This window comes from Danio rerio, chromosome 19, assembly GCF_052040795.2.
Source record: "Danio rerio strain M-AB ecotype USA chromosome 19, GRCz13ab, whole genome shotgun sequence".
NCBI classification, from domain to species: domain Eukaryota; kingdom Metazoa; phylum Chordata; class Actinopteri; order Cypriniformes; family Danionidae; genus Danio; species Danio rerio.
The window spans coordinates 12482501-12509384 of NC_141039.2; the positions used below are offsets into that span (position 1 = coordinate 12482501).

At 35.8% G+C, this 26884-nt stretch overlaps 1 protein-coding gene across 4 annotated transcripts in view; it reads right to left on the reverse strand.

Annotated features, from left to right (window-relative positions):
* septin7a (septin 7a) overlaps positions 1-26884 on the reverse strand; it is a 94373-nt gene that overhangs the window by 47394 nt on the left and 20095 nt on the right. For all 4 annotated transcript variants that reach the window (XM_087294149.1, XM_087294148.1, NM_001442031.1 and 1 more), the window contains exon 3: positions 13516-13622. In XM_087294149.1, coding sequence (XP_087150275.1) covers positions 13516-13622 — 107 coding nt within the window. The remainder of the gene's footprint in view (positions 1-13515; positions 13623-26884) is intronic.

Below are 26884 nucleotides of genomic sequence, written 5' to 3' on the forward strand. Positions count from 1 at the left end.
ATTGTTTCAATTTGTGACAAGAAACCGTGTAATACATATTAGCTTCTACACCGTCAAACATTAACATAGCATATTTATTATTAGAACGTATACATCACACTCTGTTGCCTGTCACTTTAAATGCACAATCTTTAAAAGACAAAATTATTTCAAGGGCGAAATTGTTTAGTTGGCATCAGTGTGATGATTGCTGTAGTGTAGACTAACTTTGAAAACTATATTGCTTAATATCTATATCATATTATTATAGTTTATGTGTTCATTTCAAAGGGAGCTTTGATTTCAAATCATTTGTGTACTGTTACTTCCTGTTTTTGTAATCAATTTTTAAATTTACTGACGAGTTTTGAATAAAAATGTATCAATTTATAGCAATTTATGTCAGAGTAGCGAACAGTAGTGTGAAGATAAACTTGGTTTATAAGACAGAGTTTAGTTAGGTATTTAGGCTAGCTCGAACAAGTTTCTTTTTTTTTTTTGCAAACGCCTGGCAGTTTGTTTTGGACTGATGTTCCTGATTTTGGCAAATGCGTTTTACTTCAGGATGTTGTTGTTTCAGGCAGTCATATTAACAGTGCTGGAACACCATAGACAAACAGAAGCATCACAATGATGTAAGGTAATATATGGGGGGTGTGATCGACTAGCCCAAGTCTTCAGTATTACCAAACAATTCCACATCAATGATATCATCCTGATAATTACACCACACCAGTGGAATCACTCAGCAACTATGTACAAATCATGAGAACATCTTCTGTGACTGAACTATACTAAGCAGGTGGAGTGGGAAACCAAACAAAATTGTGATCTGCCATTGTTGATGAATCTTCAAGTGTTGATAGAAAAAGAGATTGTTTTTCGCCCAGCAAATTGGACATATTTGAAATATTGTAGTACCTACTCAGATGATAGTACATCTGAATTGGAGTGTATTCAAGGACATTCTAAAAATATGCTCTATATATAAAGAAAATTAGCAGTATGAATGGAATTCATACTACTCTTACTACTACATGCATTATGTTCTCAATATTATGTTTACCTGTTTGCCTTTCATTCATAATTCCTCTGCAATTACTCATGGCATAGTAAAGTGTCTATTGGATGCGCACTTCAGAATGTAGTAGTACTAACAGCAAGTTATCTTGCAAACTGTATGTATATTGGACATACTACACTACCTGATAATAGTCTTGTCGTTAATCCCAATTGTAAAAGCAGCAAATAATAGCTTGACTTCAGTGTGGCAGAAGGTCGATTTTTCCAATGAATCATCATCTGTTGAACTACATCCCAAACATCACACATATTGCAGTAGACCTATTTGAACCCACAAGGACCCAAGATTCTCGCAGAAATCAGTCAAGTTTGGTGAAGGAATAATCATGGTTTGGGGTTACATTGAGTATGAAGGCATGTAAGAAAACTGCAGAGTAGATTGCAACTTCAATCGCCAGAGGTATCAAGACATTTGTGCTGTCCATTACATTACAAACCACAGAAGAGGCTAATTCTTTAGCAGGATAGCACTCCTTCTCATACTTCAGACTTCACATCACATCCTGAAGCAAAAGTCAAGATGCTCCAGTATTGGCTAGCCCAGACACCAGACATGAACATTATTGAGTATGTCTGGGGTAAAATGAATGTTTTCTTTTCCCATTCCATATGACTTTAATAACAAGTTATACATAGATGTATGGATGCAGTCCTCCCAGCTCATGGGAGTCATACACAATATTAACTCTTTTCACTCCACCATGATTTTATATTCTATTCTGTACATTGTTTCTTTTAAGAGTGACAAGACTTTAGTCTAATGCAAAGTCAGACCTTACTGCCATAATTAAATAATTAAAAATCAAGACATGATCATGTTTTATTTTGGTAAAAGCAATCTAGAGGCCGGTGCCTTTCATATTAGCCAATTCTGATACCAAATGATAGAAATCAAGTTATTATTTGTTGTTCCTAAAACTTAGGCGACAAGACTTTTGTCAGGTAGTGTACACTGCTCATGTACTGTTTTTAATGTTGTATAAAGTAGAAAATAATGTAATTTCAGACTCACTAATTGTCAGCTAACTTATTGTTCCCTGATCTGATAAATTCAAAGTAAGGTGGTGAAACTGAAGCCTGACTGTGCCCTTTAAGTACATTGAAAGGCCATATATTCTCTAAATGATAATGACTCTGCATTTTAAATATTGGCCAAATTCGCTCAGCTTTGCTACGTATTTAACTCATATTGTATCTAATTCACCTAATTAAATACAAGAAACTGAAAGTTCTACTCCAGGATCACACTTTTTCAACTTCGCCCAGCTGCAAGTGGCAAATCTTGATTAATGGTTAATCCCAACCACAGTGAGATATATATATATATATATATATATATATATTATCATTTGCAATATACAGGAAAACATTCTGCCGATGATAAAAAAAAAAAAAATAGGCTTATCATAATAATAATGATGATGAACCCTATAATCAATCTGTGCAATGATTTATCACAGTAGCACATGTGCAATACATTTGCATTTTTTTATCCTGTTTCCAAACAGATTTAAAGACTTTGCTTTACTTTAAATTCACTTCACAATATCAATTGAGTGTTTGAAATCCCTCCTTTTTATGTGCAAAAATGAACTGAACAAGAAAAAACACACTGGAAACAAATGGCACAGTTTAGTTTATGCAGAATTAAAAATGTCATGACAAAGTATTTGGAATAAATTAAACTTGACCTTAGCATGGATTCTATTGAAAATGACTGGATGTTTCCCAAAAGATTGAGCAAAAGTAAGGCTGTGGGCCACCAAAGCTTTTTTGCTGCAAAAAACACCAGCTGAGCGTCAATGGAAACGCAGCGTTTTTGAGAGAGAGAGAGAGAGAGAGAGAGAGAGAAAGGTCTGTGCTTCAAGCATCCATGGAGCATAACAGATGATAAAGTCACAACGAGATGAGCTTCACTGCTTTTTTAAGCTGATCTTCTTAGAGATCAGAAAGCGTCGGTTCAGTTTTCCACAGGTATGAGGGCCTGAGCATGTCACTGCTCTGCCAAACACTCAGCTTTCAACACACTCAATCAAACTGCAAAAGTCTGCAGTTCTTCTATCCACTTCTTAAATAGATAGCTGACAAAATAAACTAACATTTTGTCATTATTTACCCATCCTTCGTTTGTTCAAAACCTGTTTGAACTTCTGTCCTCTGTTGAACACAATGAAAAATCCTGAAGAAAGTTGGGAAGAAAACCTATGATGTTAATGGGTGCTTTTTTCAATATTCTTCATTTTTTGTTGTTGTTCTGAGTAAAGAAATAAACCCATAAAACATTAGACCTGCTTGAATGTGAGTAAATGGTGGGAAATCTTTCATTTTTTGGGTGACCTCTTCAAGGTCCATGCTTATAGTAATTTTAACAGCTAAAACTTTAATCTCAATAAGCATTTATGATCAACGTTTACTCTATAATACATTAAAGAAAATCATTTACACGATGAAGGCTTTATTAAAGTCTGTTAACTTGCTTTAAGTAATACACCAATATTTGAACAATTTGTAAAAGCTGTTAACCACTGTATGTCTATTTCAGGGCTCGAAATTTCGTTTTGGTCGCATACGCACCCAACATTTTTTATCTATGGGACCTTAAAATATATTTGGGAGCATTTGTGCGAGTGAATACAATTTTTGCCATGCAACTGGTTATCACTCCAAACTGTTCACCGTATGCAGAATTCATTTTTGCTCCTAAAAACATGAAATGTAGCGCACAGGAATATTTTAAAACAGTCGTTAAGTCAACTTTCTACATTAAACAAATCCTGCAAAGCTTGCCCCGCCTTCAAGCTCTTTGTAATGGCCCATTGCTCTAGAAATGAATGCAAATGGATTGGTTAATAAGAGCTGCCAATCATTCAGCCAATGCTCTCTGCCTTTAGGTGACGGGGACTCGGGGAGCAAGATTAATTTCGAGCCCTGTTTCTGATTATAGGCATAGATATAAACATTACACATGAGTAATACAGCACACTAAGCATATATTGTAATAATTTGTTGCTTGCTTTGTCATCTGCAATATGGAAACTGAAACATGCACCATTAAGACTTAATAGTAAGACATTAAATGCTGTTAAAGACAACACGTTCACTTGCTGACTATAAGCAGTATTGACAGACTACTTGAGTTTAATACAAACAGACAAACTGTTGTATTGAGGGATTGAACATGCACAAACACTCATCTTTCAACCTGTCACAACGCATTCACGTCTCAATGGCATACATATCCATTTAGAAAGCTGCCAACACTTTTTACGTGAACAACAGAACTCAAATAAATCTCAACGAGCCGAGTGAAGCAAACATACAGGACTGAAATAGCCAGAACAGTGATGCCAAACCACAAAGAATCTGCTTTTAAGCAATTCTGCAAGCCAAACTTGAGACATTTTATGTCCGCTGGTAATACATTTAAGACCTATATTACAATGTTGGTCTCATTTGCAACAAATCACATAAAAGATGTGACACTTTCTTCATTTCTGCCCCAAATACACAAGAATCAGAAGTATTTCTGCCCAAATTAAACATTAAATAACTCATTCTTTAACTTAAACTCAGAAAAGCTTTACTATACTGGAAGGACAAAATGACATTTAAACTGACTGCAAAATAGGTGCCCTTCATAAGAAATGGTTTGTCTGGTTTGATAATCTACAAGTTCTGTTCTTGTAATTGTTAAACTTATTAGGAGAAATTGTGTGCTTTTATTATTAGGAGGTATTGTCTGTTTTTAATTTCTCATTTAGTTTATATTTGATAAATTTTATGATGTTAATATATTACAATTTTACAGATTCTATTTTTCAAAAAGAAAAAAAAAGCCTTAAATTAATAAATATCTGCATTTTACAAATTCTACTTTCTTAAGTTTTTATTATTTAACTAAAACAGGTTATTTATATATATATAACAGGTTATATATACAATATATGTGTCTGTGTATATATGTATATAATTCAAAATAACCTGTTTTACATAAATAATAAAAACTTAAGAAAATAGAATTTGTAAAATGCAGATATTTATTAATTTAAGGCTTTTTTTTTCTTTTTGAAAATTAAAAAATAACACGCACACAAACACACACACACACACACACACACATATATATATATATATATATATATACACACACACAAAAACACACACACACACACACACATATATATATATATATATATATATATATACATATACACACACACACATGTGTGTGTGTATATATATACATATATACACACACACACACACACACACACACACACACACACACACACACACACACACACACACACACACACACACACACACATATATATATATATATATATATATATATATTCATTCATTTTTTTTATATGATAAGATTTTATATGAATACATTTACACACAGACAAATATGCACGCACGACTTTACAGGAATTAGATTCCCAATATACACGTTGTACAATTTTCATTCAGTGATTTGTTTTTTATTTTGTAATTTATTTCTAATTCACTGAAATTTTATTAATTTGATGATGTCAATTTATTACACGTTTTATAAATATCTACAATGTTTTGGCAATTAATGTCATGACAATAAAGCAACTTGAACTTTAAATTATATTTGGACTAGCAAAACAACATAAATATAGACTAAACATTCACAATATAGATTAGACAGACTAAAAAAAAACATTCTTAAGAGAAAACTTTGGTCAGTATTAGAGAAAATGTTACTAATGGCCCGTTTCCACTGAGTGGTACGGTACGGACCTTTATCAGGCTTCAGTCGACATCATTCTCGTTTGAAGAAACCTCTCATCTGTATCCTTAATCTACACCAGCACAAATAACCTCTTGGAAAGTTAGAAAGTAATTCTGTCATTCTAAGTTCATAATAGTCCAAAAGGCGATGATAATAATTAAACATGGCAGTTTAAGTTTTAGGTTGCTGAAAGAATCATTTGCTCCTTTGTTTTTTCTGGCTTCTTCTTTGTTTTTTTCGGGTTTCACTCTGGCGTTTGTTAGTTTCTGACAGGATCTGGTCACAAACACTTCAATAAATCGCGCCCGTTATTATCATCAGCTCGAAAAGTTTGTTATTTCAGATATAGACGCGTGGCAATCGCATGCAAAAAAGCGAAACCGCTCATGATTTAGAAGGCCTTGTAAACAACTATGGGGCACAGGATTATGCTCTTCTTGGCTTTGTGGCTGTTTTTAAAGACGACAATAAGGTTTGTATGCGCTCAGGTCAACCATGGCTTGTTATTATATGTATATATTATTACGGTGTAATGTCTCGGCTGTGTATTTAAAAATGGCGCTTCCCTTTTTTTATTCTCCTTTCTAGTGCGTGAGCTAGCTCCTAGTGGTCTAGCTCAGCCCTTTTGTTGTGCTAGGTATCTTTGGAAAGGATACCCAAAAAGTGGTATGGTACGGTTTGCTTTTTGGTACCTTTTAACAGTGGAAATGGCCATAAAAGCATACTGACCCGTACTGTACCGTACCACTCAGTGGAAACGGGCCAATAAAAATCTAGAAATTAAGACTGAAAAAAGATGTCAGCGAGTCTTTAGGGCCTAATTTAAAAAACACAGATTTATTGTGCATTCTCCATCGCATCATGGCTCTTTCAGTCAGAGGGCACACATAAACATGCACGCACAAGTGATTCAACAGTGTGAAACTTCAGTGATGAGGCTGCTCTTCCTCCTCCTCCTCATGTTCAAATCACATTGTCATACGGATTTTCTGACTCACTTCCCAGAATTCTCTGAGGCAAACAACCACACACAAGTTCATTGTTTTTGTGCAGGACAGAACAGAGACTAGAGATACGATCAGTTTTATCTGACAGGAGAGGATTCAGGTTCTTACACTGGTATTTCATCAGCATGTAATTGGATTTTTGCACACTTATATCGAGACTGGCTAATGTATTACATATTTAAAATTACGCACCCCATGACTGAAAAAAAATGAAGTCGCTCACACTTAACAATAAGGTTTCATTAGTTAATGTTAATTACCTATTTGCTAATGTATTTGCATTTATAATTATTGTTCAACTTTAACTAGTGCAGTACTATAATTGAACGACTTTATTTTAATTATTGATAAAGATTAAACTGTTTAAGTGCATTGTTCACTGTCTGTTTAGTAGACATACATTATTGTTAGCTAATACAAAATTATTATAAAGTGTCATGTATTAAATGTATAAAATTACTTTATATGAAGGCACTAACACAGAAACGCCTCACTGATACAACTCAGAAATATTCTATATGGATTTTTGACACAAAAAAATCTGTTCCAAATTATAAAAAGTATAAAAATTATAAAAAATAAATTCAACCACACGTTGCGTCAATCATATTGACTTTCATCCATCATAAAAAAATAAATAAAATAAAAAAAAATAAAATTATATATATATATATATATATATATATATATATATATATATATATATATATATATATATATATATATATATTTAACCGGGTTAGTTTTTGATGCTTTTCACATTTAAGAGGTGTTTTGACAATTTAGAGCCATCGTACAAGCAAAAAGTTAAATACAGGATGCCGTCACTTAAGCCACATATAACTTTATGACAAACACGATGCATAAAATATACGTGACAGAATGTGGCGGTCAGTTGAGAGCCTGTGACTGGATTCAGACAGTGACTGCCGCACCCTGCTGCTGTGCTGTTTGGAGTGTGTGCACAAGTGTGTGTGTCCATACATTTGACGTACTGCGCATAGACATTATATAAGAAAGTATTGTCTGCTTTCGTTCCATTGCTATCTATTATAATGTCTATGTAGCCCATTGCCGGTCTCTGTTCAGGATTTGTTCACATACGTTAAGATGTGAAATATCTCAAGCAATAAATTTAAATTCCACTGATCTAAACTGAAATAAACTTTGTATTTCGTGATCATCCAGCGCAGATTTTTGATAATGAGTTGAATTCGTCTTCTTCTCTATGCAGTATTGGATGAACACAACATGTAGACAGAGCTTAGAATGACCAAGAGGCGACACTCAATAGAACGTTCCATTGCAACAGCAGCACCCAACAACAGCCCTGGATTCCGCCATCTTGGAGTGAAAGTGATCGGCCGTCCATTGGATCTCATTAATGTTGCGATGGCAAGCAGCTGCTTTGTTTTTTATTTATCTATTTAAAAAGCGTTTTAAAGCTGAGATACAACCTGAAAGACGACAATACAACACTTATCACTATCATCAGCATTTTTAATAGTTTATTTTACAGACTTATAAGATGCTGTTGTTCTATTGGAGTTTTCAGTTCAAAATGGCCGCCGTGCCCTCTAGTGGCTGTTACCCAAATTACACTAGAGTGTCGCCTCTTGGTCATTCTAAGCTCTTTGATGTAGAGGAGAACAAAGTATCACTGCTTAAACTGACTCTGAAATGTTGTGCGTTTTGTCGTAATGGATTAATTGATACGCATCGGACTGCGTGTGCAAGATTTGTTTACGTGACAAATTCTTTGCATAAGAATACGAAAAACACATACGAAAATTTCAGACTTCAGTGTGTTAAGACCTTAATACACTGAAGAAATACTTTTTATATATAGATATCAGTAGTAACAACTGTTGAACATCCTATTTTTTCAGCAGTTTAAAGTATAATCTTTTTTACATTTATAGTCACCTTCGCAGATTAGCGAATTTTCAAACTGCAAATAGGCCTTAAATTAATAAACATGACCACTTGACAAAATTCAATATTCTTCAATTTTTATTCTTTAAATAAAACAGATCACTTTGAATTAAACTTAGTATTTTTAAACTATATTTTATCTGTAAACATTTACACAAAGACATGTCTTAACAGAAATTACATACCCAATATGCATGTTGTACAATTTTCACTGAGCAATTTATCTAATGCCATTAAAAAGCTGCATTATTCTCCATCAATCTGCATATTCAGTGATGACAGAAATGAAATGGTTGCTATAGTTACCACTTTACATGCTGTTAGAAAGAAATTTCAAATAATGCAAGATAATTGTCTCTCTTAATGCACTTGCAAACGTTTTGGGGCAAACTGTGACCTTTCGGGTATTGCAGAGGGATTTACGTTAAACAGTAATTATAGCAACAGTTGCTAATGCAGCATCTGGCTCTTCACATCAAAAGTCTAACAGCATGCACTGTTATTCAATCAGAATGTTTGCTCTAAAGTGAAGGGCATCTCGTCAATGGGAAATATGCTTCTCTAAAATTAATCCAGATGCAAACTTAATCCCTCATCTGACATGAGCCGTAAGCAATAGAACATCAGCACTGACCCGTTTCTTCAGAATCACTTTTATATATACAATAAAAAATATATATTTTATATATACAATCAAGTTCTATGGTATACTTTGATTAGGAATTAATGCTGGATACAAAGCATTGATTATGTTCATGATAATTTGCAGAATGTTTACGGTATTCATTAAATCTGAATTCATGAATTCCCAGCAAAAGCATCTCCTACACTTCATGTCATTCGTTCAACATAGTGGAAATTTGTCTCTTTTTGATTGTTTTTGTTGACGTTATACGTAATGTATTCATGCAAACACTTAAATTCACATTTGGAATCATCTTATTTATATGAATCTTTATGGCGAGGCAGTGGCGCAGTAGGTAGTGCTATCGCCACACAGCAAGAAGGTCGCTGGTTCGAGCCTCGGCTCAGTTGGCATTTCTGTGTGGAGTTTGCATGTTCTCCCTGCATTTGCGTGGGTTTCCTCAGGGTGCTCTGGTTTCCCCCACAGTCCAAAGACATGCGGTACAGGTGAATTGGGTAGGCTAAATTGTCCGTAGTGTATGAGTGTGTGTGAATGTGTGTGTGGATGTTTCCCAGAGATGGGTTGCGGCTGGAAGGGCATCCGCTGCGTAAAAACTTGCTAGATAAGTTGGCGGTTCATTCCGCTGTGGCGACCCCGGATTAATAAAGGGACTAAGCCGACAAGAAAATGAATATGAATCTTTAAATAAAACAATAATAATAATAATAATAATAATAATAATAATAATAATAATAATTGAACAGTAGTTTTAACATTAATGAATTAATAATGCACAGTTTAATTAAAACGTGATCAAATATCAATATGAAATTCACAAAATATCAATCTATCCAGCTATCTATCTATGAAATATAATAATAGTGATGATATTATTATTCATAAAGCTTATTTAGCCTATATGACATTTCAAATTAGGCAACACTGTGCAGACTTACAAAATAAATTACAAATACAAATAAAACCTTGCAATGACTAATACTTTAAGGCACAAAACGTGTTTGGGCCGTGTTTTTGTTGCTATATTCAGACCAACACAACCCTAATTTTCATGGCGAATTCTGCACGTGCAGATTCCAGGTGGGCCTACCCATAACTGATTAAGAGAATGAGTACAATCCTGTTAGATCATGCGCCACAGCGCAAAGCGTATTTTTCTGTACTTAAAATAGCAAAAGTAGATTCAGACACCTCCTTAATGTTTTTGTGACATTCGTTTTAGACTTCACACCTAGATTGTTAAAATAGTTTGTGCATTTACTAACATAAACAAACAATAAATAACATATTTTAGCATTTGTTCATGTTTATGTAAGTTAATGAAAACACAGTTGTTCATATTAACTCACGATGCATTAACTAATGTTAACAAGCATGAAATTGGATTTAAATAAGGCATTAGTAAATTTTGAGCTTTTATTATGAAATATAATGAAATTATTAACTAACATTAACAAATAAACCACTGTTGTAAAGTGTGACCCAAACACTTTGCCTTTTTTTATTATTATTAAATTGCACCTTTTATGAGAAACATCAAATAATAACATGTATAAGTAAAACTATGAATGAACTAATCTGTTTTGTTTCCTTTATCCAAGCAGCCCTAGTTTATCCTCATAGCTAATCGCATCATTTAAACTTTTTGCTGTGTGAACACTGAAAAAGAAACCAGGCTGATTTCTTTGAGTGTTTCAGCAGATGCGTCATGTGCAAACACATCTTTGTCCATGACTGTCATATGATACCAGTTATGTAATGCGCCATGTTGAACTGAATCAACTTCTGCATCGTGTCCACAATCCACAGAATCAAAGACAAGAAACTGCCCAACGTTTATATTCCACACAACAAACCCAAAGACCTAAATCACGTCTTGTTGAATGAAAAACACCAACATTCACCAAAATGAGTGTGTGCATTCTTTACATTAGCTGACAAACCGCATACCACAAAATCCAGTGAGGAATGATGAGCCACTCCTGTGTTTGACAGTGATTGACACTGCCTGTCCATCTACTTCTAATACGCACTCAATTGACAGCTGTTATTATTTCGGCCACATCACAAGCCGCGTTTTTAAGAAAAATGGGAAACGTTCATAAGCATGAGCTTCTAGTTAAAGCTTGATTTCAGGCCAACACCAGAAAACTGCTGATTTGGCAGGAGATCCGACCTACACATTGCAGATGGAGGCATATGTGATCCAGCTGAGAGAAACAAAGTCCTTTACAGAGATCTGCAGGGGTGACATATTCTTGTAGGACAAAAGCCAGAGAGTAGCTGCATTTTAACACTTCTGGATCTATTGTCTTTAATTCAGATCAGTTTAAAATAGGCATTTAAGGGCTGTGCAAATTATAAAGAAAAAAGTAAAGTGCAAATATGTAACGCGATATTCAATATGCCAGGATGTAAAAACAACCTGTGTTTAACACGGTTTATAAAAACATCCCTACTGTTTTGTAAGTGGCTAAAAACTCCAGAAAGTAAATATCTATGTTTGACTCCTGCATAAACAAATGAGACACTTTAACAATGTAAACAATAAATGAATAAATAAGCACCCCCACTTTGCTCCTCTAGTAAAGTTATATCAGCTAGAAAATTTCAAGAAAAACGTGGTAAACAAAAAGACTAAGAGCAGAGTTACGTCTCTGTTGTCTTTTTGCTTTCTTAACTATGTTTGCTTGCTTTGTCATATTTCAGCATCCATACAAAACTGTTCTACATTTCTGGAAAACTAGCATTACCAAGCTGCTTGTATTGTGCATTGTAAATGTAACTACATTAAAGATCCAAAATCAAACAAAAAGTGATAATTAAAAAAAAAGATAATTAATAAACTGTTAGTAATGGGTTATAAATTACTTTTTAAATAAAAGTTAACAGTTTGTCAAGTATTTATAACCGTGTCTTATAGATAGCCAATAGATAACGTACAAGCTGTTAGTTAACAAGTTTTAAATGACTTATTAACTGTATTTTAATGATTTATAACTATACTTAATAAATTACTAATAGATCATGAACAAATGATCTACAAGAACTTACTAAAGACTTGCTAAGTATCAGTTAATAGTTTATATATGTTATTGGGATGGTATTCTAAAGTTGAAACTGTTCTACATTTATTAACTGTAAGTAAATGTGGAATAGTTGCAACGAATAACGTCCCAATAACATATATAGGCTAATGACCAACACAACTAATATATTAACTCACACTTCATAGATCAGTTGTTCATAGTTTGTTAATAATCTACTGATACCAGTGAAACATTTGCTGCTCTTGCACTTTAGCCAACCCACAACAAACCAGCCTTTGCACAAAGCATTGAAATGAATGGGTTTCATAGCACAGTGCTTTCCGCATCCAGTGTGAATGCTGCTTCACACTGCACAGTGACTACAGCCGGAGATAAAGTTAAACCTGCACACTGAACACTGCAGCAAAGCATAACCCTTTTTTCATATTGCTAGATGTTTTAAGTCTCTTGGTGGTCGAAATTTGGTAAATCATGAATCATAATTCCATAAATAAAACTAAAGTTCTTAAAGTAAGATTTTCTGAAAATGGAGCTAGCAATGCAAATGTTGTGTGTTCAATTCCCATAGAAAATAAACACTGATCAAATCTGTACCTTTCATTGTACAAATGCAAGTTGCTTTAAATAAATAAGCAGAAATATGAAAGTACATTTCAAACAGGTAAACTCATCTGCTTACTTTAACCCCATTTTGTAACTTTAATGTGCTTACAATCACAAACTAGAAAACTTTTTGAACTTGTCTGTAAGTATAATGGTGGCAATGCTGAGGATGAGTAATACTGTTGTTCATTTATAGCTATAATATGGGATTCATAACAATATAAATGAAGCTTTTTACTTCAAGTGACAAGAATGAAACTTTTGTTGGCAACAGACCTTATAATCTCCAATAATCCAAAGAAAATACTGTAAATATCCTACTTGTTGTTTTTGTCAGGCCAGTGCAAAATTACAAGACGGCCTACAAAAAAAATGCCACCATGGCAGCACTTAATAATGGACTTCTGCTGAAGTGATAAAAAAGACATCAGTAGACCGAGCAGATCTTACCTGAACGGTTTTCTTGATTCTGTGAGACGGGCCTGGATACTCTGAAGAATACAAATCTGTCAGGAAGAGGGAGTTGATGAGCGTAGACTTCCCCAAACCTGATTCTCCTGCAGGACAGAGAGTGAGAGATTGCGTCAGACACTTCAAGACTCCACTCATTCATCATCTCTGCTGAAGTGCAGACTCAAATTCCATGCAGTCCTTCTTCAGATTTCCACAGAATCTGAACGGTCCTCATTCAATATGATCTACACATCCACCACTCGTATGTCAGTATGCCAAATATTTAGAGTATTTTGGACAAGGACAGGGCATCATATAAATCATATTTACATCAAGTCACCTTTGTTTGTATAGTACTTTTTGCAGTATTGACAATGTCAAAGCAACTGCACAACGGAAAATAGGAAAATAAAGAGAATCTATAATGGATATTCAGATCATGTCAGTTTACTGTTGGTTCTGATCAGTATGAGTGTGAATTTCATCTATTCATCTGATAGCTCAATGTGGATCATATTGATATCATTTCTAAAAGTTATGTTCAGGAAAACTCATGATCAGTTTCCAACTAACAATGCCAAAAGCCACTGCGGCAAGGAACCCAAGCAAAAGTCCCTTTAAGGCAGGGATGTCCAAACTCGATTCTGAAGGGCCTGTGTCCTGCATAGTTTAGATCCAACTAACTTCAACACACCTGCCTGGAAATTTCTAGTATACCTAGAAAGAGCTTGATTGGCTGGTTCAGGCCCTTCCCCTTACCCCTCGTTTTACATGTGCACAACAAGGGGTAGTGGTGTCCCAATTCTCTTTAGCTTGAAGGCGTATAGCTAAAGGGAAGGGGTGAATAGCCCTTCGAACAAAGATTTTTCAGGACCACAATTGAAACCAAGGGGTAAGAAAATTTTCCAGAATACACCTGCCACAACGGCAGTATTGCTGAACCCGGAAGTAAGGAGATCCACAAATGAGTATTTTTTGTCATTATTACAAATTTTTATGACAAACAAACACATTTTGATATATTTATAACCGTGTTCATGTTTTACCCATGCTTTAAAATAAAAAATACAAATAAAAAAATTTCGCGATCTATAATTCCTATTAATAATTCCGTTACAGCAGTCCCAGAACATTCTGACACTCGAATACCCTGTCAGTAATGTCTAGTGGCTGGAAATTAGTTACGGTGTCTGCTATAATGTTAATGTTGTTTTTGATGTGTTTACATTGATGAATATGGCCACTGTGTAAATGCACAGTACAGTTACGATCTTATTGCCACATTAGATCGTTATGATAACATAATATATCACAACATAATATATGCCTTCATGGATTGAAGATAATAACCAAAAAAGAACACAACTGGAATAACTACAGCAGTCGCGATCGTCTGATCTCACATGAAGCAAGAGATCGCGAGGACATATGATGACATGTGCAGGTGGTGTAGTGCTGTCCCAATTCTTAGGGGTAAATTTTGTAGCCCTTCCCCTTCACCCTCGGTTGTAAGGGTCAAGGGGAAGGGGTACAAAAATAGATTTGGGATTAGGCCCATGTTGTCTCATATGGCCTCAACTTTTTATTTTCTACTGTTGTAATTTTCTTTAAAGCTATAAAAAAAAAAGCTTCAAGTGCTTGAAGACGAGTTTTGGAATCTGTGCAGATTAAAAAGTTACGGTACTGTGTCCTTTCCATTTGCTCTAAACTAAAGCCATATTTATGCATAAGCTTCTGCTGTGTAAATTGAGCTTTCTCCCAAAATATGATCTTTAAAAACTGCTGCTGTTACTCCTTTGTCTGTTTTCGATCCATCTGTATATATGGGTTAATGATGCTTATGGGACATATTGTTTAATTGTATTTGTGATTTTATTGGAGTTTTGGAGAATTTGATGTTTCCCCATTCAGACAGAACGCCTGAGCATACTGCCCGAGAGGCGTTTCAAAGATGGCCGTCAAGTGAAATGACTTGCCTTAAAGGGACTTTGCAGTTACACTTTTCCCCATTAAAAACTATACAAGTGACACATCTTGTGTACTCTAGTGTCATTGCCCAAACTCACAAGACCACAAAAATGCTATTGCTATTTATTGGGTAAAAATGGGTAAAAAAATGAAATATGTAATTTTTACAATTTTACACAACAAAAAAAAATCCACATTTGCATTTAGATGCTTCAAAGTTAAGTTTAATTATTTATATGTATACAAAAAATCATAATTCTGATTTCAATATCTAAAAATTGCCAAATGCCAATGTGTTTAATGCAGTAAGCGTTTAAAAAAAAATAATTTAAAGCAGCAGAAATTCTAAATGCAGAGTGAACTCGTAATAATCTAAACGATAAACATTAATCTATACATACATGATATATGTTATCACTACAGTTATTGTTCTTGGTGGGAAAGTGCACTGCTGCAAACTCAGTGTTTGGAATGTTTTAGTTTTTTAACTTCACAAAAATCAAACAGGAAACCGGTCTGGAGAAGTGCCATAATGTGATCAGCTTTGACATGAACTTATATGGGGTCGTTCCCTGCATGAGTCTGGGAACTGCAGACGCATTCTGAAATTTGTGGAATTCCACAAACCACAAGAGAATAAAACTATTTTGCTAGAGAGACGGAAAGAAATCTAAACAGTCTGAAACTCAGACGCAATGTAATAAAGTACAAACCAAGAGAAGAACCAGAGGATGTGTAGAAAACCCAAGATAAACACAGAGAATGTTCAGAAAATTTATTAGTGGTGTTTGCCAAGACAAACATTGCCATCACCGCTGCTCACACTTAACCTGTAACCTTAGCCCTAAGAATTCAACTATAGCATGCAGTTCGTCCAGCACAGCTATAGACAGCAATGATAACTCCAATCGGAAAATGAAGACAAGTCACAATTTACCTTTGTTTTGTCTGTGTATGTGATTTATACTGTCGGTTTGTAAAGAGAGTGTAACACTATTATGTAAGAACATTTTCAGATTAAAGTCTGACAAGTAAGATATTGCTATCACCATTAAATAAGCAATATTGTTTAGCAAATGTATACAGTTAGACTTTTTCATCTGGTGTTTTATTTATTTACAAGCAAGAGCAGAGGTTAATTTAATTTAATTGATTATTTAATAAGTTAAGAGCAAGGAATACCAAATCCTAGTGATCAACATTCTTGGGAAGTTTCATCCTTGATTAAACAAACAAGACAGAGATGGTCTGAATAGAAGAGAAACTGTGCAGCTTTGCTATTGAAATAGTGTAATGGCTAACTTTAATCAAGTGTGCCTTTGTTAAACGATCAAATGACATTTTCTGTTAGAATTGTTTGACAATAAATCACTGTTTGCTAAGATGATAAAAATTAATTTTCTGCTGTATTTTATTGACTCTGATTGTTCTCGAATAAAACATCATTTATTCCAAATGTAAACTATAACGAGAGTTAAACCCAAAACATTATTTTTTTAGGCAAACAGTTGCGTTAACTGATTCGATGTTGATTACTAAAATCATGGAGTGTTTGGGCAAAAAGAAAAGCAGTTTATTCAAATCAAATATAATCAAACTTTTTCATCCATTAACAGGCCATGCCAGAGGAAAGAACATTCCACTCAGTCCATAAAGGAGCACAGAAAACATGACGCTTGATTGTAATGGAATTTCTAACATTAAAACCTTACAGATGAGATGACTGATAATTAGTTTGTGAAATGAAAAAAGCAATAATATGTGCAAAATAATTAATGTTTAATAATGTGTTTACTAACATAATTTAATTATCATCCATACAATAACATTCCATTAAACTTCTTGATCTGAGACCTTTGACCTGGACAGACTATTGTGCATAAAATTGGTTACTTGACAAATGTGTAAGAAATGAGTCTGCCTCGACCCAACTTCCACTCTAAATGGTGAATGGATGCTCATTTCCCAAAAGGGCTGACTTATGAGAGAAAAGAGAAGTCAATAGGGTCTTGTCTCTGCATCGTTTGAGGTGACTACATCTCGATCAAATGGTAATAATTGTAGAATGGGGATGGGTGTGGTGCACAGAGAACCATCTCCTCAATGGTGTTGAAACTACATTAACATGGAGAGATAGGGAGAACAGCTGGGTCAACAGCAAAGGAGCAACTTCATAACATCTAAAGGCAACATCAAAAACAGTAAAAAAGGTTTGAGTTTAAGAATGTTCAGGGTTCATTCTGACTCCGGTGAACCCAAGGTACAGCCATGTATTTTGAAACTGCTATGCTGAATAAACATCTTTATTGAGATTTTCTTCATTTTTTTTCTAACAAATGGTTTTAAAAGAAAAGATATATAGAATAAAGTGTATTTTTGCAAGCAAATATATATATATATATATATATATATATATATATATATATATATATATATATATATATATATATATATATATATATATGGCTTGTTTTGACAAACTGATTGAAAATGTTCTAAGAAACAACTACTTTCATTTTTTGGGTGGGGCCAAAAAAAAAAGTTTAGCAAAAAACTCCGGAGGGCCAAGGCTCAGCACAGTTTAGTTCTAACCCTATTACGCTTATTTCACGCTGCCGCCATTTTAAAGAACCAAAGCGAGGCTGCGGTGGGAAGAAACCAGGAAGTATAGGACCAGCACTGTAAACATTGCAGTAACATGCCGTGTATTATAAACCTCCAGCTGTTGCCGAGATTTTAAAATGCAGAAATGATGTAACCATCACTTTAATATTATTCAGTAAGATTATTTTAAACAATTAAAAGCAATTTAGCATCAAACAACATCACAATCTCAGTGATGTGCTTACGTGTCCTCCTGGGCTTCAGCTCATGGCACTAGTTAAACACCGTGAGGACGCTTTCCTGCTTCAGCCTATGTAACCCGGTGGATGATAAAACACTGCAGTCCTCTGCAGCACATCCTCGTGTTGTCTGTAATAGTGTTGTCCTGGTACTGAAGTTTTAAACCCGGCTATTTCTCGCTAACATGGAAGCGCTGCTAAGCGCGGATGACTCGACTGATCTTCAAGGCTGCTTCGCGTTTCAGTATCCATGTATCTGTTTGGTTTGCACTCAGCTTACTGCTCTTCACCCAGTGCAAACACAGATACACGGAGACTGAAGCGCGAAGCAGCCTTGAAGTTTAGTCGAGTCATCAAGCAGATCGCTCCTCTGTCTGTGTTGTGTGTGTGTGCTCGGTAAACAGCGGTGAACTGATGACCTTCTCTGCCAATCACAATCATTTCTGTTGAACACGTGACCACAATGGCAAATCAGCGCTGTTTTAAGAAAGCCATCAACAGTGCCTTAATGTTCGCAGAAAATTTGTTTTTTTCTTTTAATTCAGTATCATGACAAATCTAATATAATGAAATAATCAGTTTATTAACTCGAGTTTGATGAATAGCATCTAAAACGTGTGTTTGGGAAAGAAAACATTAGTTAACTAGTGCCATTTCCCTTAACTTAGCTGAAAATGAGCTCTGATATCCCTTATTATATTCACCATTCATTCAGAACGGACCTCCGCGTCACCCGGAAGGCGGTGAAATGATAAAATTGTGTCACTTTCTCTTCGCTGATAAGCTATATAGCCAGTTACACAACATTACTATGTAACTCCCAATGATACTTCCGGGTTTCTTACCACCGCAGCCTCGATTTCGCTTTTGAAAATGGCGGCCGTGTGAAATCAGTCTATTAAACACCTGTTCAGACTAATGGCCTGTTTCCACTGAGTGGTATGATACGGTACACTTTTATGGCCATTTCCACAGACAAAAGGTACCAAAAAAGCGAACCATATCGTAACACTTTTTGGGTACCCTTTCCAAAGTTTCCATTGGTTTAGTAAGAAGTGTTTCTCATACGATATGAGAACTTCGAGTGAGAATGACGTAGATTACAACGTACACCACACCTACCAAAAGAGTACCATTGTTTTGGCAGTTGAGACCCAAGCCTGATAAAGGTCACCCATACCTAACTGCACCATGCACTCAGTGGTTACGGGCATAATGGAGTCCTTCAGTCTTGTTTGAAACCTACAGGTAAGTGTGTTGAAGCAGGTTCGCAACTAAAGTGTGACACCCCTGCCCTAAAGTAACACAAAAACTGCTCAGAGCACTTAATCAACTGCATGGTAACATTTGAGAAACACCCAACATTACGTTAACTATTATTGCACGCTGAAAATATTGCTGACATTTGATTTCCACAGTGTTTCTCCTACAAAGCATAGGTCTCCAACAACAAGTGACTTTTTCACGGAACAATTCCTCCAAGCATCCGAGAGCAATCCATCAACTGGATGCGTGGCAACATGGTTCCTGTAAGGCTTGGAACAAAGAGGGCAGTGTGAAGGAAACTGGGTGCAAGCTGGCACAAAGCAACGCTGGGTTTCTCTTCTGACCTTTAACAAGTGCCCAACCCTGCGCCACCTCCAAAGCCAGCCAAAGCAGCACATGAAACAGGCAGAGAACCCTCGAACAAAGAAAAGCTTCTTGTCAAATCCTAAATATTTTCCAGCAAGGCCAAACAACAGTGACCTCACCACTGCGACAGAAATGTCTTCCACGTTTTCCACTGTGGCCTGGAGAGACAGAAAACCAACTGCTTACTTTGAGGAATAAGAAAAGGCCCAGCAGGATTTATTTTGCTCGCTGAATGAGGTCTTTGAAAACCAGCCCATGGTCTTGTGAAAACAGAACGTGAAATACGGTCTTCTTTAAAATGTCATTATGAATTAGGAAAACAATAAAAGCAGGCAGCGAGTGGCGGGGCGAAGCGGGCAGTAGGACGCACTTTTCTGGAGTGAAATCAGTGCAGCTAAAAGAGCAGAAAAACAGCCACGGTGGTTAAGACGAGTTGCTGGAAGACACATGACACTGAATACAGGGCAGCCAGAATGAGGAATTTCCTGATAGAAGAAACCTACATCAAAAAAGCTGAAGATTTTCAAGGAAGGAACGGTAGCTGCTTACAGGAGTTTTAATGTCAACTCGCAGCTGTTTGGGGACACCTAATATGTATAAAAATCTTTACATGTACAGTTATTCAAAAACAAACATATTCACTTTTCACTATTCACAACATATGCACTCCAAAATGGAGTTTCGTGGAGCACAATTTGCTTTCATTGTAGAAAAACACAATGTAAATGTCCATGTAAACAGTCACAAGCCCCTATCCTAGAAAAAAAATATATAAATTGATGTACTTTAAACTTTAATCCTATTGTTCAATAAAAATGATTAAAATATATATTTTTATCAAATAAAAGATCTTTCTAGGGTTAACCACAATAACTATGTGGCTTAAAATGTATCAAAATAATCCAAAATGTTACCCGACCTCTCTCTTCATCCATACAGCTACAAAAAAAACAGGAAAAAGAAAATGCTTTCAGTGGTTCAAAGGTAAAACTATGGGGATCTTTTTTGCACACAAGAAGAAAAATATCAAATTTATTCAAGTTTCTTCTCAGTGTCAGTATAGGGTGCAAGTTCACAAGGGTGCTGCGCTCTTTACAATTTTTGTGTGAGGTTGCACTGCTTACCTACACCTAGGTTGAGTCTGTGCTTTATTTCAAAGAAATGAAGTCACAGGCCGACATCTTTTGCATACACCAGTGCACAATGCTTGTGAACGTGTGCCCTATATTGATATTGAGAAGATTAAACTGTGGATATAAATGTTTGTTTAATGTGTGCAGAAAAGCTTGATAATATTCTGATTGAACCACGGAAGGGATGGGGTCTTTTATTTTGTACTTTTCTAGACTTGAAACAAACCCGGGACCTTTGCTGTGTGTGAAGGAAGAGGGTGCTCTTTTTTTCACCTAATATATGTTCATTTGTGTTCTGAAAATGAACAAAAGTCTCAGAAGTTGAAACGACATGAGGATGAGTAATTATTAATTCCTCAATTCTCCACAGCGGAACGAACCGCCAACTTATCCAGCAAATGTTTAACACAGCAGACGCCCTTCCAGCTGCAACCCAGCACTGCATAGGTCTCAAACTAGATTCCTGGAGGGCCGCGGCTCTGCACAGTTTTGCTCCAAGCCTAATCAAACACAGCTGATCCAACTAATGAAGATGTTCTTGATGTGACCTCGATTATTCAGATCAGCTGTGTTTGATAGGTTTTAAAGCAAAACTGTGCAGAGCTTTGGCCCTCCACGAATTGAGTTTGAGACCTATGCGGTACTGTGAAACACCCAAACACAATATACAATACAGCCAATTTAGTTTATTCAATTCACCTGTACCGCATGTATTTGGAATGTGGGGGAAACTAAAGCACCCAGAGGAAACCGACGCAAATGAGGAGTAATTAATCAATGCATTTTCAGTTTGGGTGAACTAACCTTAATAACCATAAAAAATGTAAAAGTAAAAACCTAGTTGGGGTGAAATGGGGTGTTTTACACTTAAACAGTAATATTTTTTAATACACATTCCGCTTCAACTGCTGCTTGGTTCACACACTGCTGCAGTGCTTCATAGAGTGAAGTGTGAATATTCTGCGGCTTCTTCGGTGTTCCACAGAGGGTTCAAAATGTAACAATCAGCAAACATTGGAAAAGACATCTTTACGGAGTAAAAAAGTACTGGAAAACTCCACTTTCCACAACACTTTCTTCCATTTATATGAATGAAAATGTGAAAGACTGGAAATATAAAGTCAATGAGTGTTTTACATTTTGCAGCATTGCAATCTTATGTTTGGAAAATATGAATTTGTATCATAGTGATGTGTGAAATAGAACATTGATAGATCCAATGAAATCCAGTAGAATATTAAGATCATGATGTAACCTCCTAGCTCACACACATTCAATGCTGCTTCTGCAGGGCCAATGTTTGGCAGAATTATTATTATTTTTATCTCAAGGAAAATGGATACAGGAGACCCTGTATTGCTCAATAAAAAAATAAAACTATTTGCTAATTATTAAAATAAAAACTAATTAAAGCTTTTGGTGCTTTTTGAACGTATGTTTTTTAATGTGATGCCTAGTCAAATCACAAAAAATATTCTAAATATTGGAAATTTGTTTGTAACTGTTTAGCACCTGTAAATACCGGTTACCAAATAATAATTACTCTAATAACAAAATGATAGATAAATGTATTCCAATGGTCATTGACTGTTTAATGACACTTAAAAATATGTATTCACAAGTAGAGAAAACATAATTTGACTGAGCTAAAAAGCTACAGTACCAAGTAGTTTAAGACAGTGCTTAAGTTCTTTGAATTTTTTGAATTGGTCTGGTGACATGTGAAATATTGCAACATTAAAATGAAAATATGAGGAAGCAGATGACAATGCAATTGCGATAGGTGTAGCTTTTGTTTTTGAGACTGAAACAATAATATTATTTAGCAGTTCCATTTTGCCATTTTTAAAGCAAAAATGTACAAAAATTGTCCTATTTTTAACAATATTAGTAAGGGTTGTTTGATAGTTCCTGAAAGATTCGTCAAAAAAGATCTGCACTGGTACTTTTAGGTAGCATTTAAGCTCTGTATGAATTCCAGTGAGATGAACAGAAAGGGGACTATTGGCAGGAAGTTTGTCATGTTAACTTAAGCAAATTAGAGTGAACACTGTGTCAACAATGGTGATAGATCAGGGTTTTCCTGTCCGCTGCTCAAAAATGTTAAACTGCAGCATCTGTAAACACCCTATGCATTACGAAACTCACTGCTTGTGCTGTGTCAAATCTTACAGGACTGCCTTGAGCGTATTAAAAACACAACAAACATCCACAAAACCTCCTGTATTTCACAACATTAGCCTTTAGTGAAAATAACACTGAAAACAGTCAGAAACTGAAAACACCACAGTAAGTCCAAACTGTTGCAATGAGAACAATCTAAACAAAAGTGGTAGTGTTATGGAAAGCCAGAGCAAAGCAGAGCATGGTGAGCGTTGTGCCACTGTTGAAGTTCAGCCCGAAGCCCACCAGGCAGATCGGTAAGGGTCCAGTGTGCTTCCTTTAAAGGAAATATCCTACAGCTGTGTAAACCAGGGGGGGGCTTATTCCAGAGGAACTCCCCATGGCATGATAGGGGCGGAGGGATCCGAAAGCAGGAAAAGCTCTGGACTCTGCTGGGACAGAAAAACTTTACCACGAACTTCCAAAGGACTTTCACTGGCACAGAGAAAACCAGAATCCAGGAAAAGAAATTCTGTTAATGTGTGCTGTCAGAGAGAATAATTTAAAGGGATAGTTCCTTCTAAACTATCTAAAAGAAAATAATCAAACTAAACATCTTCAGCATTTTCTCTAAATTGGTTTATCAACTTTTAGTACTTTTTAAGACCCCGCTATTACCCTGTGAATAAAGAAACCCCGACTGCTCATCATATTAAGTACAGGGACATTAACAATTATTAGCCATACTTATTTAAATAAGAAACAGTACAATTTAAAAAATTAATTGGTTTTGGGTTTAATATCAATTGACTGTGCCTTTTAAGAAGAAATGGACTTAGCAGTTTGATTTGTAAAAGACTTTTGAGTTTGGGTGAACAGACTTTCAATAGAAGAATAGAAACATCTCAGCTTTCATTAAAAAAATATTTTCCGGTGAGGAGGAAAAGGTCTCAGAGGTTTGAAACAACGTGAGGGTAAGTGCATGATGACAGAATTTTCTTTCTGAGGTGAACGTACCCAAAGATATTTTTCAATAAAGCATTAGACTTCTTTCCATCAATCATTTAAAGGGACTTGGACTACACTGCTGAATTATACAGATTTATTTTTTGATGTCTTGATTAGAAATTTGATGTATTTCACCTTTGAGTAAATGTTTAAGAGAAAAACTGCAAAACAAATACTAATTTCTATGATTTTAAATCTACCAACAGTTTTAATTTGGGAAAACAAATCCAACCACCATTTATCAACACTCACAGGCAAGTAAAGCTTTAAGCTTTATAATCCTAGACACTTATATTAAACAATCCAAAAAGAACAGAATAGACTTAAATGCTTCCACATTAGCCAAGATCAAAACCAATCCTTGGCTCAAGCGATAGCTAAATGTGTTAATCACTGGTAAATATTGACTTTCACCAGCTCTCCACTGTCAGTCAACAGACAGGTCTGAAACTATAGGACGACTCCAGCATTTATCCTGCTGAGAATACACGGGACGCTCTTAAACGACAACATCTGTGTCTCCAACATCCAAAGAGAACGTTTGACAGCAATGCACTTCTTCAATTACTCTGCGATTGTAATTACACGCTGTACACCAAATTGCCATCTAAAAGCTTGTTTCCTGCCCAGCGTGCAGCAGAGAGGGGAAACTCCAGGGGCGTAGCTGCTCCAACACTCCTCCCAAAATCCTGTGGAGAGGCAGTTCAGGAAGACTGATGTGTCAGAAACGCTGCTTCTGCTCTGCATTACCTCCGGACGTGAGGTGTCCCCGATTGGGCGTCAGTGACAGTTTCAGGTTGTGTTGTGTTTGGAGTTGAAGAGGGAGGTAGATACAAGTCCTGAGGCCAAACTGAATGAATGGGATTACAGGAAACTTCCCACCCACTAGGCCTCGCTCACATACACACAAACACACACACAGACACATTCCTAAGGAGGGGAGGAAAGAAAAATGGCCATGGGAGAATGGGAAGCACGTTTGTTTTGAGTGTGCGTTTCTTCAAGCCACACTCTCTAGTTCAGTTCTGCTATTTGAAAGCCATCACTAATGCATTTCTGCGCACAGCTGCCAGCTCCTGGTATGAAACGGCCTGCGTGAAACTGTATCCCGTTCGACACATGAGTGCGTATAATCCACATGGTGCTGCATACTGGGTCACTAGCCCTCTATTTTTGACCCTACTTCCATTAACGTTTCAATCAAGCTTTCTTCCATATGTCACAAACTTCAAAAAGACAAACAGACCACAAAAAAGTCAAACATGTATGTGCCAAAAAATTTAAATAGAGAAAATGTCCATTTATTTCAATAATTTGTTTCAAAAAGTGAAACTTGTGTCATACTAGTTAAAGACACACTAAGTGAAACATTTCAAGCCTTCGTTTCATTCAATTTTGATGATTATGGATTAAAGATTTCACTAAATTAAAATACACTGCTTCTCACAGAGATTTTACTTGGGTGGGCTGCCAAGATATATATATATAAAGCTGCCCAATTATATTTGGTGATGAAACATGAATAATACTATTACTATCATCCTTTTACCCTTTTTTTTTGTTTTTTTTCCACAATCGATTTACCAGTAGAAATTCTCTCGCTCTTCCCATTTCCAGCGAGAACTGTCAGTCACACAGACAGTCACGTGCTCTGCAGACCCACAGAGATGCACCTAAATGCGTTCGACCGTAGTTTCTGAATCTCCAAAATGTCCAGGATTTGGTTTTACTTTCGCTTTCTAAAGTTGCCTTTATTTGTATGCGTTTTTGCATTACCTTCTCGCAGCTGACTGCGTGCGAACAGCCACGAGAGAAACATTAAACAATTAATAATTTAATAAACGACTCAGTAAACTCGGAGAGTAACAAAATATACTGGCTGCAAAAGATTTGTACACTATTAGAAATAGATAATAAACTAATTTGCCTCATTTAAATAATTATACTTTTTATTCTAGTAACGTTTATATTTTGATGTTAATATATTACATACTTTATACATATCTAAAATGCTTTGACAATACTGTAATGTTATGCAAATAAAGCAACTTTAGAGAGAGAGAAAGAGAGAAAGAGAGAAAGAGAGAGAGAGAGAGAGAGAGAGAGAGAGAGAGAGGGAGGAGAGAAAAAGAGCAGCCTTTACCTTTCAGTGCGTGCACATGGCTCCTAAATAGTATAAAATTAACCGTACGTTCACACCATAAGCGGCGAGAGCGTCCAAGGTCGCTCTGGCCGCCCTGGCGACAACGCTGTCTGCCTTCAGCTCCGGCGGTGAGAGCGTCAAAACTCGCTACATTGATCTCGTTTTTAAAGGAGCCGTTGCAGCATATCAGTTACATTCCCGCATAAAACATGCTTTCTAGCGTGAAAATGTTGCGCACTTCTTATCAAATTCATATAACAATGGAAGATCAAGTTGCGTCTGGTGTGGCTTTGCTTTATTTATCCAATATGTGTCCATATGTCTAAAATATTCTGAAGCAGCTATACTGTTTTGTACTGTCACGTTGCGTGAGATTCCCGCTTTTTTTAAATAAATTTATATAACTTTAATGAACATCAGTAACTCGCCAGTAATCATTTAATGCATGTTCCTGTGAGAAAACATTGTAAATCAGGCGACCGCAATCATTAAACCCCTGGGAACAATTGTGGTCGGAACCAAAGTTCACAGGTCTG